Raw genomic sequence first — 20,086 nt, forward strand, 5'->3', positions numbered from 1 at the left:
TGCGGACAACTTACATGTGAAGTTTTTACTTATTTCAGGTTATCTAGACAAATTGTTTTTGTGACAGAAAACAAAGTTTTTGTGTGTTTTGTTTAGAAAAGCATAGCAAAACAAAACAAAAAAACAAAAACAAAAACTGCACTATTTGTGATATATCCGTAAGGGAAACCGAACTTTGTAGTTGAAAACCGAACCATCATAAAACCTTACCGTAACTGGCGTGTTTCCAAGCTATGAGATGCTCGTAGTTTCGTCACCAAAACCCATATGATTGTGGCGAGGAATATCATGTTTGTCTAAACGAAATATACAAAAAAATATTTGGAACATATTTTATCATAAACCAATGCATTGACATTTTATATAATTTTTTAAAAGTAAGATTATATTTGTGTATGTACTACATTGTATCGCTTAATACTATGGCCTGGTCATAAAATTGTCTTCCTCCAAGATTTGTCTTATCATGATATGTATGACATAATATTATATCATATGGAATGATACAAATCATATGTATGTCAGCGCATAAACAAGTAGAATAAAGAAATAGAGATTACACAACGAGTGATTTTTGGATATGGAATTTATTTCGAACGAGGAAGTTATTTTTTAAAAGTTTTTAAGCTTTAAAGTCTAATGTTGCTATGGTAACAGATTTGTCGGCACTTACAGCAAGAACAAAGAGTATCGGTCCATTGTAGATCCAGTCGAGCTGGTCAACATATGTTGCGTTGCCGTTTGTTGTTGACATCCAGCAACTGAAACATAATTATATAAGTATTTCTTTCGTACGTCTCAATGTATCATAACAGACTGTGCAATGTATCTAGCTATTTAATAACTCTCTGGGTATAATATATCTCTCTGGATATAAGATATCTCCCTGGTTATAAGACGTATATCTGTTTATTTAATATATTCCGTTATTTGATATCTCTGTTTATTTTCCAGTTATTTTTATATCTCGCTCACTATTATTTATCTCTTTTGTTATTTGATATCTTTCTGGTTATGATATATCTCTCTGGCTATACGATATATCTCTGGATATAAGGTATCTCTCTGGATATAAGATATCTCCCTGGTTATAAGATGTATATCTGTTTATTTGATATATTCCGTTATTTGATATCTTTCTGGTTATAATATCTCTCTCTGGCTACAAGATATATCTCTTGATATAATATATCTCTCTGGATATAAGATATCTCCCTGGCTATAAGATGTATATCTGTTTATTTAACATTTTCCGTTATTTGATATCTCTGGTTATTTTCCAGTTATTTTATATCTCGCTCACTATTATTTATCTCTTTGGTTATTTGATATCTTTCTGGTTACAATATTTCTTTCTGGCTATAAGATATATCTCTGGATATAAGATATCTCTATGGATATAAGATATCTCCCTGGTTATAAGATGTATATCTGTTTATTTAATATATTCCGTTATTTGATATCTTTCTGGTTATAATATCTCTCTCTGGCTATAAGATAACTCTCTGGATATAATATATCTCTATGGATATAAGATATCTCTATGGATATAAGATGTATATCTGTTTATTTAATATATTCCGTTATTTGATATCTCTGGTTATTTTCCAGTTATTTTATATCTCGCTCATTATTATTTATCTCTTTGGTTATTTGATATCTTTCTGGTTATAATATCTCTCTCTGGCTATAAGATAACTCTCTGGATATAAGATATCTCTATGGATATAAGATATCTCCCTGGTTATAAGATGTATATCTGTTTATTTAATATATTTCATTATTTGATATATCTGGTTATTCTCCAGTTATTTTATATCTCGCTCATTATCATTCATATCTCTGGTTATAAGAATCTCTCTGGTAATTTGTTATCTCTCTAGCTATTTGATATCCCTCTGGTTATTCGATACCTTTCTGGGTATGTGATATATCTCTGGTTATAAGATATCGCTCTGTTTGTAAGATATCTCTCTAGATATCAGATATATAATGAAAAGTAGAACCTCTCAGAAAAACCTTTATTTACGCTAGGCTCCTGTGGTGAAGATTAGCTATGCTGTAACTACTTCATTACAACATGATCTAACTGTACTTACGCTAGTAAATGCGACGTTTCGTCTATATCTTGTTGAAAATGGATTCTTAGCGAAACCCACACAATTATAATGATGGCGGGTATACCTTTAAACAAATATATGAAATCCATTAAATTTGTATTAAATTTGTAATCTATTGTTTTTAAAAAATGGTAATCACTTCTTCATATGTTATTAAAATAACGATAAAATTCATAACAATGCCAAGATAAGGTCATGTACAATAATATGCAAACCCCATATCATAACAGAGACGAAATGTATTAGGTCAAAACAATACAAATCAAATTCTGTCGAGGAGGACTTAAGTGTCATCACCAATGTGACATACGGAATCTCTACAAGCTCCTTACTTTTGAGAGTGAATCCTCAAGATTATTGATGGGAAATATGTATCTATTATTGAATAAACGTAATTATTCACTTGGAATTTCATTTAAGCATTGATGTCATTTTTTTTAGTTTCATCGGGGTATGAAACACATTTTGTTTGCAAACTGTATGAATCCACGAAGTTTGCAAACAAAATTTGTTTCATACCCCGATGAAACTAAAAAATAATTGACATCAACACTTATAGTTAATTTTTGAAAATGATTTTCGAATTTAAAATATGTTTTATGTACAATTTTACTGGTTTTAAATGGGATTCTTTTTCTCAAATCAATACGCAACGTCAATTGTCGTATTGTGACGTCACATTTTTCGCGCCATTCTCGGAATTTCTTTCATAAACCAATCACATTTGAGTATTTACTATGAAAACAAAGAAAAATTAATTATTTAGCTATATTCGCGATAATTGGATATATGATTGTAGCGTGAAAAAAAAAAAAACTCATTTTTTCTTTCGTGGATTATATATTTTTTGTTAACCGTATACTTATAAATATCCACAAACATAAATGTTCGACGTGTATACCTGATTATCGTTACGTACTGCACAAGGTTATGTATGTTTCGAATTAGTATCATAACAACAAAAAGATATATCATTGTATAGTTTACTGTATATATTTACATGTTTAGCTATATCTATGGTCATTTAAGATAACACGAAAATGAATTCTAATAACATATCATATTTATATAATTGAATATGAATTCGTACTAATTAGCCTATATATATATACTTACATACTTTAGGTATAGGCGGTGTTGCGCGGAATTTCAATACCTGCGCACTAGACTTGACTGGGACAAACGCAAAATATTAGCCCCGCCAAATCAAACAATTATACAGTAGATTAGAGTACCTACCCCAGCCAATCACCATGAAGTACCAGAGCTTGATTTTGTCGGCGGAGTAGGTCCAGACAATAATAATATGTAGGTACATTCCCTCCACCAGCATCCAGAAGAAATTCGTCATCTGAACGTAGTTAAAGATGGATGTCTCAAGCTTACATGCCCACTGCAAGTATAAAAGATTAAGATAAAATAAAATAAATAAGTGAGATATGTTCTTGAAGAGTAAATACTGAAATCATGACTCTTTATCAACGTTGCTAATGAAAAACCAACTTGAATGTGGGCCTCATGGGTATTCATATAAAACAGCTGTATCGCTATATAGGGACTAGTTTCGACGTGTTACTCACATCCTTTTCATTCTACCAGTTTACCGTGATCATTCGTTTCGGTATGTTTCAGCACACCTGGCTTTGAAATGGTAAAATGTTATTAACTTGATTTTTGTACTAGCATACGACTTGTTTCATATTAGGAATCTGGAGCTTGAAAATACAATGATCACGCCGGGAGGCGATCAGTGGCACCTCCTTTCTCTCACTCGTTGGTTACCTGAGCTAGAATCGTTTAATGACGAATGAAGAATTACATTTATAGCAATATAAAAACAACACGGATGTTGAAATTTTTCTCAAAAAAAAAAAAAATTAAGTTGGTGATAAGCAGTTGAAGTGATAAATGTGTTATGCACAACCTGACCTCTAACTTGAGTTTTGAAATATTTTGTTTATTAAAATAGAATTTAGTGTACAGTACCTTGTGTTCGCTGGAGACAATATGTAGGAGAGTGTGCTGCATGATGATCCAAAGCAAGTTCCGTAAAATGAATGTGATTATTAGCTGACAATGAATCTTGTTCCGCAGACAACGTAGACTCCTGAAATACAGGTGTGTTTTCATTGTGTTTACAGGTACGAAAACTAGAGAATCTTGTTCTAGTCAGATAAATAACATTTGCATATAAAATAAACGAAAATATCTTAACCTCACAAAAAAGCCATAACAGAATACGCCAACACTGATATCCAGATTCAGTATAAGTCCCAACGATAGCAGAACTGAGGTAAATGTCATTAAATTTTCATATTCAAATTACTATAATGTAACGCTACCAGACATGTCTGATGAGGCCGAAGGCGTATATCTTATGAAAGCTGTTTGGGGAAGAGTAAAAACAACATGATAGTTTGGTTTGATTTTTGCTCTTTTTTTCAAAACTATCTTTCAACAGATATGGTAATCTAAAGATCATTATATATTTTATGATTTTTAAAATGATAACCGATTGGCCATCAATCAGTGTCGCGGATATTCTTATCCTTGTATATATTTGTAAAATAAATAACATGATCATCAACCACGAATGTTTTCGAACATGAATCCTGGTTTTTATGTTTTTCACTCAGGAGAATATTGACCCGTGAATTCAAAATAGCGTGAATAGGTACATTAAGTATATATAAGGTGATGGTATTGATCTTGTATCGATCTCATCACTATAAAATGGTTCGAAGTTCATGGATAATAAGAAGGTACTTTGACCTAGATTTGAAACGGGTATTTTCGATATCTACTTAATTCATGTTGTTGTCTTATTAAGGCAAACTTTGTTTTCGATTGTTTTGTTCACATATTGAACTTCACAGTCTGGTTGCCCGGTGAAACACAAACTTCAAGTAATCTTGAAGAATGATAGCCGTCCTCACTAAAGTATATCTGCCCTAGACAGACCAGAAACCATATATAATACCATGTAGTCTAGTCTGAGCTCGAAATATTTGGGGTCATTAGGACTTTAACTGATGACGTCATCATTGTTGTGCTTCAAGAATAGACGTAGACATCAATGGATTATGTTCCAGACATGCGTACTTAAACAGAAAAAAACTTAGTAGTCACTCATTGGTTAAATACATTATACATAATCGTGGGTTCATTCTTTTTTTATGTACGTATTTTGTATAAACCCAGTATTCTATTTAGAATGTGACATAAGAACAAAAGGAAATAAAGGTCAACTCATATTAGTTACATCTCTGTTTTATTATTATACTACAGTCAAACCTACCTCACTCTCTCGAAGCTAGTTGGGTGATGAAGAAAATTTGAGATATCTCAATGGTCGAGTTGACAGGATATATTTTGTATAAAATGTTTAAATGTTGGAACTGATTTTTTTACTTTGAATTAAGTATAGTCCTCAGGGTATCAAAGTTCGAAAAACTGTAAAATGACTTATTAAAAATTGCTTTATAAATGCTTCCAGGACGAATATGATCAATCAAATTCACGAAGTGTCAACTATGAAATGTGGTTGGAATCAATAATACCACTACCACGTACAGTTATAACATATAATCCTTAGTGAAGGCAATCCTCTACGACAATGAAGGTCATGACGTTCATGACGCGACAAAATCGGAATGGTGACATTGAATTGAATTTACATTTACATCAGGATCTTGTGAAGCATTACGTTAATGACTAGACAACTTCAGACTGACTGACATCACAAATCCTGAAGATAATTCTTTTTACCTAGTCTAGTCAAAACGTTATAAGCTCGACATAATAAATGCAATTACTACAAAGCAATGATAAAAATCACATGTTTTTAGAAAAAATGCCGTCTAGATCCATGAAATGACGCTTTATTGAGATCAGCTGACATTGCCCTTTACCAAAGTCTGATATATCTCATAAAAAGAATTTTTCGGTCATAATGAAGGAGTAGTTCAATCTTATCTGGAACAAAACGCTATTTTCAACTTTAAATCCTCTGAAAATCAGAAAGTTTTCCTTTGTGACCCCCCTCCCATTTCCTTCTTCATGCGGATATCATGTTTAAATGTTGACGTCATGTTCAGAGTTGACATTATCGTCAAGGCGCCGGTAGGAAATTGTATGTCGTACTACTAAAATGATGAGAACTACCTGCTAGGTTTAATCAATTCATTTTGAAGCATACTGACAAATCTTTATGAGATCCATTGCAAACTATTGGGAGTTAAGGGGTAGGAAGTTTTGTTTTAAATAAAGTAAAACATTATTCTAAATTCTTATGAATCAATCTACTTAAAACATTTTCATTATTTGTACTTAATTTACATACGTTCACCTTATGTTATTTCAATAATGTTTTTGGTCTTCAATGGTGTTTTCCTCTCACAAAAGACAATGAAAGAGTTTCATCAATTTTAGATGGTATCTATTTGCGAAATGAAATATCCCCAGTTAGCGTTCATCCATCTATATACGTTTTTTTAATTGAGATAACCGTCTTATTAGTGTTAATGTTAATGTTATTCTATAGATACACTCTCCATACCTGAGCCGCGGAAAATATGCATACACGCATGCGTAGACTCGTTTGTGTTGAAGAATGTCGGACTGGCGATCAAAGCCCCGCATAAGAAGCCCAAAGTTTATCAAACGTACTTACTGCTGCCGTGAAGGCAATGACACAGATTAACATATCTACGACCTACTAAGTCAATGAGAGTCTGTTAGACAAAAATAGAAGATGAGGTTAGCATTAAAAGCCGTCATGAATAGACAAGTAATCTTCTCGGTATTTAATAAACAAGCCAAAATTGTTCTGTGTTTTATCCGGGGATGTAGCTCGTCGCGCGCAGTGTGGGTTCATGTTTTAATTTTCAGATGTCCATTACTTCCTTAATTTATGAATTGTTGGTTAACTGAGTAGATTTGAAGGGAATTAAACGAAGATAAACCCAGAAAGAATTATGAAGTTTATCATTATAAAGTTTTATATCAATTAACAAAAACATAGACAAGCTTTAATCATTCAAATGCTAGCGCATTAATACATTTTAGCAGGTGAAGCACTTTCAACACACTGGTGAATTAATTGATTCACATTAATCACTATATAATTACATAACAAAATCATATTAAATGCAATGTTTTCAGTGCGACATTACGATCACCACTAACATATATGCGCTAACATATAACTTTCTTAACGAAATAATCAGACAATTGGGAAGCATTTGCTTTTTGTCTGGTACAACGTAAGTACATTGTAGGTGACTTTAAAAATCTGGAGTTTAAACAATACTGTAGTCAAATAAACCCACGCACAACCTCACGATATAATTTACATCTATCAGTAGGATTGGAAAACAACCTGTTAGTTTTCATTGTTTCCTCATACTTGCTTTAATGAGCTTTACATACCTGAAGTACAGGAAGATGAATAGGGCAATGGCAAGAGCGAGCGTGGACATAGTGAAACCAAGGTTGTAGATGATTCGTTTCGCATAGTCAGAATCCAGTTCCTGTACGCAAACAAGTTAACATCATTAAATGAAAATATACTGATAACATTAAACTAATAGAACTGTACTCGGCAAGCTGAGTAAAATAAAATAAGAATTTATTCGATACTGAATGCTGCAGTTTACGATTGACAGGGAGAATCATATCTCTGTTGCAGTGAATCCAACATTTTTTTTATCGAGGTCTGTTTACAAAGATAATGTATTATTTTTGAACAAAATACACATCTTTTAATAGTGTCGATAACTTTAAATTAATAGATAAAAGCATTCATAAAAGAGGACTATGCTAGGCTATATTACCGTAGACGTCCAGTCGTCTTCTGGTGGGTTAGACAATGCTGCTATACAGCTGTTATAGTTGGCTAATACGTCCCAATTTCCATTCGGGTCACAGAACCTACTAGCGTTTTCTGAAATACAAATTAAGATGAAACAATATAATAGTTTAGCGAAGATAAAGCTCTGAATGCTTGTGTACGCATTTTTCTTCTTCTTATGATGTCATAAAGCAATGTTTGTTTCTATTTCGTGAGTTGGCATAACTAAAGGAACCACTTTGATGGCAATGGTAATATTTTAAACCGAAATCAATGGAAAACAAAAAGAATTGGACAAAACGTATCTAGTCTATATGTCTCATAATTACAAATTAAAACTAATTACAACAATTGAATTATACATTTTAATGAGGTACGGTATGCTATGATAAAACGAATATTACATCAAAGATAAAGGCAGTGGCAAACTATATCAAATCATGAATATTTCGTTTGGTTGTTTACTGAGTTTATTGCCCGTGAACAGCTAGGGCCATTTTTAGTCCTTGTTGTATTTGGTGATTATATCACAGAACAGCATACGGGATGCCCATTGCAGCCATCAAGGGCAATTATGGTAAAGTGTCTTGTTCAAGGACACAACCACGACATCACAGACTGGTCCGTTTCTCAGCTTCCCGAGAAACACAAACTGACAGGGGTAGGGAACGTCGAACCACGCACATCGTGTTTTAACCAGGAATGAAAGTTTATATTTGATTGACACCAACTACCTCGTAACAAAATATTGGAATTGAAATTATATCAAACAATGTCTAAAACTTATACGAATCCCATCCAAAAGTAAATAACTGGAGGTATTTATCCGGAATATGGTGAAGCCGGTTTTAATAGATCTTCAAATTGTATTAAGTGATTAATATTTTTAACGAACCTGACACTGTCTGACCCAGTAAATATGAATTGTCCCGATACGAATTTAACTAAAACAAATTTTCATCTTCGAACCATCAATAAATATTGCGTAAGGAGATCATTTTCTAAACAATTTAATTTCCTAATGCAGTTTATGCCCAATCCTTATTCGGTTTAATAGCCGTCAATTAAATATCACATGAAAGAAATTTAAACCAAACAATGAGAGCAAGACTATAATCAATCAAAATGAAGAGGCAAAATGCCGAAACGGTTTGAAAATATCAAATTTATCACTTAGATTATTTCAACTCATATTTCATTTCATTTTTTGCTTTACCCTTTTTTTAATGAGTAAAGGAATGTTAAAAACACTTCTTTCGAGCTATAAGTTATAAAAACATCATATGAACGAATTCATTAGAAGCGGCAAATCGGAAATAAGAAAGTGCTGACGCGCTGCCATCACATCGATTCAACTCGCGATGTTATTTTGTTAAACCTAAATAATCCTCTCTCTGCAAAGATATATCTCTCTCTATATACATACAATCGCAATTATATCAACTAAATTTGGCAACAGGATAACGACTTCATAATGATTATGCAGAACATTGACAAGGACATTACTTTTATGACAGCAATGAAATGGAACAAACTGTCACTAATTGAACATTAAGTACCAAAGAATCTACACAAAATACTGGATTAAACAAGATCCAATCACAACGACACGGGAGAAAAATAATAAGTACCAGATATAAACAATCAGTGTCACCAAAATTCATCGAATTGTCTGAGATGAGTGAGAATTATATTCAATTATCTATTTTCCTGGCCAGACAAAAATCTTTTATCCTGGTCAATCAAGTTAGCTTAGTGCCATGTCTGTCTGTGTCAGCAATTTCAAAAGAATACTTATCTAATTTCCCAGAATACTGAATGCTAAGGTATCTTAACTTTAAAGTAAACTTCAATCAACATTTTCTGACTTCATCATCACACTTTCCAATGTATATTCCAACTACAGTGCATATTTGCTTATCAGGAGGGAACTTTTTTTTAACACAACAAATGCAGCGATAGCTTTACGACAATTAAGCAGCAAATTTGTAAATATAACTCAAAAGCTATAAACCTAGATAACCTAATGACAAAATGAAAAATTCAGATACTCTTCATGTGCACAGGAAGGATAGGCGTCTTCTAGGCAACCGCCATCATGTTCATGTGTTGATTTTTTGCAAGTAACTAACAGAATATGAGAGACTGGACATACATACCGAAGCAGCCAGGTATGTTACATAGCACAAAAAGCATAAAACCTCATGTCACATTACTAATATAAGTAATGGGATAAAAAAAAACCTGTAGTCATAATCACCTGCATCTCTCTAAGTGCAGATATTCCCACGTAACCTATTTGTTATTAACATATTCGTTGATACCTTAATATAAACTAGGCCTGGACGTGTAGGTCTAGCGTGGGTTAGGGTACATTCTAAGTGTACTTAAGTTATAAGCTTGGTAAATAATTTATATGTATATATAGTTATGTAGACGTTATGTTGCTTTGTAAACGATTTATAAGTAGTTATAGTTATGTAGAAATTATGCTGTTCACTGACAATTTATATGCAGTTATATGATATAACAAAGTTAACGCTAAATATATTATTCAGTTTGTTTTGAGACAAGGTAAAACACTGGAACCCTTGGATATAAAAGAAGATCAGTCTATTACACACTACCGAACCGAGCGTACTACCTGAATACTATATATAGTACTTAAACTGCTTTGGGTGTTGACCAATATGTAATGCAGTAAGACAAGAAATCTAATTAAAAGAAGCTTTATATATCGGCAGAATCAACAAGACCTCGTCTTTGTAAAGTACCATTAACCTATTTTGCATCTAGATGACATTTCATGTAACATTACAGATGAATCATAATTGAAATGGCAACGTCAAAGCCACTTAGTTATATAATGTTCATATGTAATGAGTTTGATATACGTGTTCTCGTAGAAGATATGTCATTATAGGAAAACTTATGTTCACACGGAACAAAGACGTCAACATCTAAGAAATATGAACTGTGTTAGACAATTGAAATACCTTTCCTTTTATAATGGATTGTAATATATATACAAGCAATGCAAATTACGTCTCGACTGAGGCAAATGTGTCTATTAATCTTGTTATTTGACATTCAAAAGAGATTTTCACTTCCGGCCTGAAGATGATATTTTTATGTATTCTTTCGTAAATCAATTTTCTTGCTTCCCTATACTGGTAGCATGTTCGGTCATTAGATAAAACTTTTACAACCATACTATTTTGATAAGATACTATATACGTACCTCGAAGGATCTTTTATTAACCTTATTAAAATCTAATTATCTTACATAACATTTCCTGTACATAAATTGGTTATATGGACGGATAATGGCATAGTAATTAACTTTAAAAAAAATTACCATATACAATAGGTAATAAAATACTTAATATTTTACCTCGGTGATACGGAAGTTCTATTGAGGTAGAAAATTTGATTACATCATACCGGTAAGAGGGATACATCTACTTACGGAGCCTAGGAGCTATGTAATGACACACTGAATTCTATCATCGACATTCAATACGCGAATAAAAAATATATTATTCTTATTAAAAGTGTGTCTCTCATCTCATCTATTTTTGTTCCTTATGCCTTTAGAGTATTTTTTTGGTATTTATTTAAGAGTAGAATGTATTCACTATATCTCGACAAGGATCATTCTGTGATGTTTGAAGCGTCAATAACATATCATATCTTATATAAGTTTATGCAAATTTACCCAATAATGAACGTATTATGTCTCACTTTGCTAACACATATTTACTTAGACTTTGAAAAAGTCGTAAAGCGCCTGTTAGGACTAGGATTAACTGTTACTAGGGTTTATCTTGTCTTAAAAACCCCCCAAAAACCCCGTTAAAATTGATAACCACAAAGCAAAATTATGTTCGATAGATAAATGACTTGGGGTTATAGTCAGAACTCGTTTTTCTAACAATAACATTCCATTATTTTACTTTACAGCCATGGTATAGCGGAAGTGGTGGTATTTTAATATAAACAAGTCTCAAAATGTAACTAGTTTTGATAGGAACTATGCCAATTACAATATCATGACTCTATGGTTCGCGAATGGCATCAATGAGAGAAAAAAGGAAACACCTTTAACTCTTTTCCACATGGACATTGTGTTATTACACTGTGACGGGAACTAATAAAACAAGACGAAGCTAATCCGCTGTCTTCAACAGCTCTTTAAATCTACTTTCTCAAAGTAGTTTTCTCAATGGTATAGGGCTCAAAGGCACCACTAGACAAGTATGGTATCCAGGGGAAACTATGTGAGTATTACGTGCTTCCATTCGTGTTGTAATTGTTGTATTGTAACAGAATATACGACAACGTGTATGCCTTCCACACTGTTGCGTAATTCACCGGGTCATACGTACCGTTGGCATATCGAATAGCCGTATGTCGCATTTAACGAGAACAATCTGTGCTGTTCAGGACTTACGGGCCCTATATACGGTTTCAATTGCAAATGTGGGGGTTGTAAAAATGCTGTACAAATGTCAAGATATGCTTAATTATATCCATGGATTCTGCACCATTGCTTGTGGAAACAATTTACAATTGAAAAGGACTGACAGTAATAATTATACTAAGAATGACAATGCTGTAAAGTGCTTATTTTTCGATTTTTAATTCAAATATACTTTTAATACAATATATGACAGCTCAAATGGCTTTTTACGAGGCACAGTTTTTCACTATTGAATTACACGCAAAATTGGCGTTTTCTTTAGCTGAACTTTCTTTTTACGTTTCGAACGGCAACTGAATTACAACTGTGTGCAGCTTCGATTTTCAGAAAAACATCATATACGTATCTTTATCTACAAAGACGTTTTAATACGATATAAAATGTGAAGTTATTAAACTTCAAACGATTTAACTAAGCATTTAAATCATGGTTATTTCTGTACCTTATCTGATTGCTTATTGATTTTCGATTAAGGCTGTATTTCAAAGGTATGGCAACCTCGTTTTTATTGTCAGCTTAGACGCTATCCAACTAACACTGCGAATTGGAAAGCAACACTCTGCCTGTTCATATTTCTCATGATCAAAAGTAGATTTCGAATTCTTTATTATCTTGAATATCTTATAAACTTACGTGCGATTCTTCGATACGACACTTTTACTCGTAAAATTATGTACAATGTACGATATTAAGATAGCTCATTTTGTTCGCCAAGTGTTAGAGTACTTTAGGTAATTTCATACTAAAACATTTTGCCTTATATAGGATAAAACGTAATATGTTCAATTACATTTGAATGATGTGTTTGAACACAATCTCAATCTATTACATATCTAATCGGAACAAAATGACTACTTTTAAGTATGACAATAATGCCACTTGACTGCAAAGAACGCAAGCACTCTATCATTATCTAAATTTATTGATAATTGTGTCTACAGTTTAATACGAATAGCGCCTGAAAGACATCAGCTATCGTCTATGGAAACGATATAAAGTACACAGTAATTTACTTTATCCTGTTATTTAATTTCAGGAAGAAATTTAATGGCACCATGTCGAATATCACATATATTACACAAGAATTATAGAGCATCGATATATTTCAAGAGTGCTAAGTAATAATTAACGAAGAACAATTCATATTTCTATTGTTCAGCTATAACGAACCCTTATCTATCAACAAATAAACAAAGATCCTATACTTCGAAAAGGTGCGGCACCCAGTAACATTATCATTGACGCATTCCGATTACAATTTGTACGTTAAGATTGACAACAAGACCACTTCGATTTGTTGAAGGAGTTTTCTATTGTTTACTGTTAAGTTATACCTATTGATAACTATAATATATGTAGCAAAATAAAGACGTATTCTATCTACGTTTTGATCAGAAAAAAGAAATGAATAGAAATCCCTGTTCTGATTGGTCGAAAAAGTATATTATCACAAATGATACTTAAAGCAGAATGAGCACTATTTCTCTGCAAAGAAAACGAACCGTTGGAATCAAAAATGAAAGAGAATAAATTTGAAGGTTCTCACTTTTTCTAATAATATTAGAATTATATGATAAACAGAATCTTACGTTCGTAGCTATGTGATATGGAAATGATTTACTTGTAAAATTATTCAACTCGGTAATTGAATTTGTTAATTAATTACACTCGTTAATTTATCAAACTTATTAAGCATTTTTCTATGCCACTCCCTTGACGGCTTGATCGTGGTGATATCAAATTACTGAACTCGTTTAACAAATTCCATGTTGAACGGAAAATGCCACCATAACATGAACAATACCACGTGCGTCATAATTATATCTATTTTTATAAAAGACATAGCACACTGATATGAATCACCCACGCAAAGACGGTAATTGATTCATATTTCAATCCGAGAAATCTCCAACGGCTGGTAAAATAATTAATAATTAATAAATAATAGTTAATACCGATACAAACTGAAATGAGATTGATACAGTGGATAGCATTGCATCGCATGTACAAGAGTCGCATCATAAAAGAGCTAGATGACTGATAATACCAAATACGGATTTATGCTGAATCAGCTTCCGCGGTGGAAACTGTCGTATCATGATTGACTCGTGAAAGGAACACACCCTAAGTGACGCAGCAAGAAGGCTGTCTCCGTTTGATAAAGTTATCAACATTTTAACTTGAAAACGTGTCGAACTTCGGGTGTCTTAAATCAATTTTCACTTCATATCAAATTTCACGAAACTCGTCTCAATTTGTTTTATTGTTGCTCACCCAAACAAATTTAAAAGTGTCTTTATATATCTACATAGCCTTTAAAATTGAGATTGTGTGCAAACAACCAATGCTCTGCTCTATGCTCTGAACAGCACTTACAGGAATTGATTTAGACTGAACAGACCAACTCCACTTAACCAGTGATGAAATACTGCCTCTACTATTGACCTGCTTGTCGAGTTTATCACCAAAGAGCAGACATGGTCATTTGCTGCTATATGTCAATGCAGTAGATTGTGATTCCCTTACTTAACAATATGCATGTACGTGAAGCGAGGCGCGTGTTACCTAGACAAGTTGGGGTGTAGCGTTTAACCCAGAGATCTAACTACAAAATGTACTACAGTTCGGTCGGTTATGTATGAGAAACCACCCCGAGAAAGGATGGAATCTCACACCGTTTGACATGTGGCCCGATGCTCTACCAATTGAACCATCGCCTAGACAGGACTTTATTATCGACAAGATGCAGACTACGCTTCAAATGTAGTGTTAAACTATTTCTGTTATTGGTCAAAATTAGATTGTGAAGACTGGATAACCCTTTCTCTACGTTTAAAATGTTTGATTTGCACTATTTTATATCGATGGGAGCAACCTGGACTACAATTGATTTAAGAACACAACATTTTATCGTCACTCTGTACTTTATCCAAAATGTTGGCGTATCTATGTATTTCTAATGCAGCTTGGTCTGTACTGGATCAAAAAATAGTTTTCTTGTGAACGATAAGGATTAATGGCTAGCGAAAGATATACTTCTGCTAGAGTTAATAGTTTGAGAAAGCAACTCAATACGAGAGCGTGGTAATTGAATTTAATAGTATTTATGAGGTCAAAAGAGTGTTTTTGTTTCATATTTGTAGGCGATACGTGGAAATAGAGGACTTCAGAAGTTTTATTATGTACATTCTCTCATATATCAGACCACTAACCAGAAACAATGTGACGTACGTATTCTAGACAAAAGGCTTAGTCTACATGAGTTCAGTAAAAAAACATACACAACATCTTAAATTCTACACTTATCTCCACAGACAATATATATACTTACTTGTTACGTCGATGCGGTGCATTAAGGGACATGCTATTATGGAGTACTGACCGCCAGGGGTTGCCGGCCAGCACGACAACTCGTCCCACATCATGTCGCAGTAGATGAGGTCGGCATCTTTAAGAAGATATTAAAGTGTAATTAAAACGTATGCTTAAAACCAAATAACATAGAATATACTTCTAATATAGGTATTTCCAATCAAGAAGTTTATGACATGTGTCAAAAATTATAGATATTACGATATTATCACTTAACATTATCCCCAGAAACGATTGCATTTTGATTTTAATTTGAGGGTTTTCATTAGCATTTCTATAATCTTTGCCGTCCGTGTATCGCACATGAATGCGAGTCACGGGTCATTGATTGTTTACGAGCCATTACGATTTATTGTCCATTTAAAGTAGTGTTCGTGTATTGCCTGGTCACCATCATCACTTAAACAATTCGGGCCAAAACAATGGACAAGAATGGCTAAAGCCGAAATATTTGTGATGACAAAGTAAATAACAATGTGATGATAATAAAAGTTTTTCCCCTTAAGTTTCAATCATCTTAAACACTCACTTCGCATAAATATTCAAAGATACTTGGCAAATTCAGTTTCAAACGATGTTTCATATCATGCATGATTTAGTGATTTGTCTCAAACCAACAGACATTGTCGATCTTTGTACATGCGTTCATTGCTTACATGCTCGTATGACAATGTACACGGAGAGGACGACCTCTCGCATAGTGGTTCTCTGATCGGTAAAAGTTAATTCAGATCAGTCTCAAGAGGACAATGTTATTGTTTATACCTTGACGTCATATCATTTGCGATGAGGATACATTTTAACAAGTAACGTCCGTTTTAGATTAGAATGTGGAATTCCAAAAGACGATTACCCTCCCGAATGACATGGTCTTTTTCTCCTTGACAATGTTTAGGAGTCTCGACACACATCTGAATTTTTGTTTATATTTTGTCCTTCGTTTTTTCGTGGTTTTTTTTTCCGTTTTGAATTTAGTATGAATTATGGTTCATTATTACGTCTATATTTTTTACTTTTGTTGTTGTTGTTGTATTTTATTGGATTTTTTAAAGATATGGCTACAGTTTAGTGATGCCTTTGTAGCCTTAACAACTTATAATGCGAACTCACATCAAAATTATTATTATACACTATATCAAAATTGAGTTGATATAAAGAAATAGTCGGTACAGATTAAGTATAGATATGAACACATAATTGCCCTTTGGATTTTTAAAATCTTCCATTCCAAGATAGCCTTTGTGTCTGCTGTAAATATTGATGAATCATTGGGAATCTATCTACAGAAACGCTATGGATGTTTTTCTATCCTTGGAATCAAAAGTGTATATTTGAGCACGAAAATGATGCAACGATATATACCCCAGGAATGAATGCGTATTCGTCAAGGAAGGTTTTATATTGGCACCCAAGCAGCGAAGTATGTTTCAACACATACTTGTAGCAGCTGTTGAACGTAGAGGGTACAATTTGATGAGCACACAATAGAACCCTAATCAAATCTAGATTACAAAACAGACATTTATACGAGCAACAACTATAAATTCCGCACAAGATGTGGGGTGTTTAATATCCTCACGGAAGATAATCCAATAATAGGCGCCATGGAAATTGTGTAGCATAGTCAGGACGTTGGAAATATTGGTGAGAAAACAAGCACCTTATGTGCTTATGTTATTGCTGTATTTTTGTATATTATCCAAGTTTTCGTCACATAATAACATATTATTACATTGTATACCATTGTTATCGACCCTCAAGACCTTTAAAAACCAATGTCAAAAGTCATATTACATGATACTTATCAGAACCTATCACATGTATTGCATACAAAAATAAATTTGCAAAAAATATTCACTTTTCAAAATACGCGTGGATATCAAACGCCGGCAACCTAACCATGCCTCCAACAAACGTGAGATTTCAGTGATAAAAATCAATATATCATCTTCACGATATCATATTTGATATTGCATAACATGGCCCATATCTAATCTTAAGAGGGTTGAATTACTGTGTATTTTCTATGTAATTGCTTTTAAATGAAATAAACTCAACGCAATGACAAAACCGGGGATGTGTAATATGTTTTTAACGTTCAACTTGATTTGTAATTATCTAAATGCTGTTTTCCAGATGTATTTGCTTTTGAGGAACGGGCATTTTAGGGAGTTAAAGTGTCTGCATATCATTCATCATAACATTTAAAAATATTTAATGTCGTTGGTGGTATTAACCAAAACGGATTTGAAAACTGATGTTGAAGGAATCGAATCGAATTACCGTAAATCAGGGAATTGTGGCGTAGGCTTTTTTTTCGTATTTCACCAAATATATCTTATTACAAATCGAGATTTTACCCTCGCTGAGTATGCATCTTCTGTTCTTTCAAAGACAGCCTCCATACTTCACAAAGCATTGGAGGCGTATGAATTCATATCGCACGAGGAAAATTAATATGATCATGATATTGCTCATAAAATGTTCTCATTGTCTTTAGCAACCTGTAAACATTAAACAGATAATAATAATAAAATGAAAAACAAGAGATCCCAGAGGGATCTTGGCGCCCACCATTGAATGATCTTTATAGGTTCCATGTCAGATTGATCTTTTCTCTACTTTTCCCTTCCTCTAAGTCATACTAATCTGTGTAAATTCAGAAACAGCCCTCTAGTACTTTTCAAACAAGGGAAACCTATATATAAAATTTAAGATTTAGCGATAATGGCTGTCTGTCGGCCATGTTGTTTTCGGATTGGTCCCAAAATGCAACACCAGGGACCAAGGGGAACCTACATATGAAATTTGAGAAAGATCCCTTCAGTACCTTCTGTAAAATAGCGATAACAAACTTCAATTGTCAAAATACAAGATGGCTGCCTGTCGGCCATGTTATTTTCCGTTTGGTCTCAAAATGCAATATGCATAACTAGGCACCAAGGGGAACCTATATATGAAATTTGAGAAAGATCTCTTCAGTACATTCTGAGAAATAGCGATAACAAACTTCAATTGTCAAAATCCAAGATGGCTGCCTGTCGGCCATGTTGTTTTCCGATTGGTCTCAAAATGCAACATGCATAACTTGGTACCAAGAGGAACCTACATATGAAATTTGAGAAAGATCCCTTCAGTACTTTCTGAGAAATAGCAATAACAAACTTCAATTGTCAAAATCCAAGATGGCTGCCTGTCGGCCATGTTGTTTTGCGATTGGTCCCAAAATGCAATATGCATAACTAGGCACCAAGGGGATGCTACATATGAAATGTGAGAAAGATCTCGACAGTGCATTCTGAGAAATAGCGATAACAAACTTCAATTGTCAAAATCCAAGATGGCTGCCTGTCGGCCATGTTGTTTTCCGATTGGTCTCAAAATGCAATATGCATAACTTGGTACCAAGGGGAACCTACATATGAAATTTGAGAAAGATCCCTTCAGTACTTTCTGAGAAATAGCAATAACAAACTTCAATTGTCAAAATCCAAGATGGCTGCCTGTCGGCCATGTTGTTTTCCGATTGTTCCCAAAATGCAATATGCATAACTAGGCACCAAGGGGATGCTACATATGAAATGTGAGAAAGATCTCGTCAGTGCATTCTGAGAAATAGCGATAACAAACTTCAATTGTCAAAATCCAAGATGGCTGCCTGTCGGCCATGTTGTTTTTTTGATTGGTCTCAAAATGCAATATGCATAAATTGGTACCAAGGGGAACCTACATATGAAATTTGAGAAAGATCCCTTCAGTACTTTCTGAGAAATAGCAATAACAAACTTCAATTGTCAAAATCCAAGATGGCTGCCTGTCGGCCATGTTGTTTTGCGATTGGTCTCAAAATGTGATATGCTTAACTAGGCACCAAGGGGAACCTACATATGAAATTTGAGAAAGATTCCTTCAGTACTTTCTGAGAAATAGCGATAACAAACTTCAATTGTCAAAATCCAAGATGGCTGCCTGTCGGCCATGTTGTTTTCCGATAGGTCTCAAAATGCGATATGCATAACTAGGTACCAAGGGGAACCTACATATGAAATTTGAGAAAGATCCCTTCAGCACTTTCTGAGAAATAGCGATAACAAGAATTGTTTACGGACGGACGGACGGAGGGACGGAGCGACGGACGACGGACCACGGACGCAGGGCGATTTGAATAGCCCACCATCTGATGATGGTGGGCTAAAAAGTAAAACGTTTTATGTTGAAATGAGTCTGTGAAATATGAGCCTTATTATCAAGGGATGCATT

The 20,086-nt window shown here is 33.7% G+C and overlaps 1 protein-coding gene across 2 annotated transcripts in view; it reads right to left on the reverse strand.

Annotated features, from left to right (window-relative positions):
* LOC117343766 (corticotropin-releasing factor receptor 2-like) overlaps window positions 1-20,086 on the reverse strand; it is a 161,692-nt gene that overhangs the window by 3,999 nt on the left and 137,607 nt on the right. For both annotated transcript variants that reach the window (XM_033906254.1, XM_033906253.1), the window contains 8 exons: window positions 15,786-15,902; window positions 7,955-8,064; window positions 7,551-7,651; window positions 4,107-4,227; window positions 3,360-3,513; window positions 2,100-2,184; window positions 674-761; window positions 211-296 (listed from right to left, as the gene is read on the reverse strand). In XM_033906254.1, coding sequence (XP_033762145.1) covers window positions 211-296; window positions 674-761; window positions 2,100-2,184; window positions 3,360-3,513; window positions 4,107-4,227; window positions 7,551-7,651; window positions 7,955-8,064; window positions 15,786-15,902 — 862 coding nt within the window. The remainder of the gene's footprint in view (window positions 1-210; window positions 297-673; window positions 762-2,099; window positions 2,185-3,359; window positions 3,514-4,106; window positions 4,228-7,550; window positions 7,652-7,954; window positions 8,065-15,785; window positions 15,903-20,086) is intronic.

Source organism: Pecten maximus, chromosome 15 (genome assembly GCF_902652985.1).
Source record: "Pecten maximus chromosome 15, xPecMax1.1, whole genome shotgun sequence".
Lineage (NCBI taxonomy): Eukaryota > Metazoa > Mollusca > Bivalvia > Pectinida > Pectinidae > Pecten > Pecten maximus.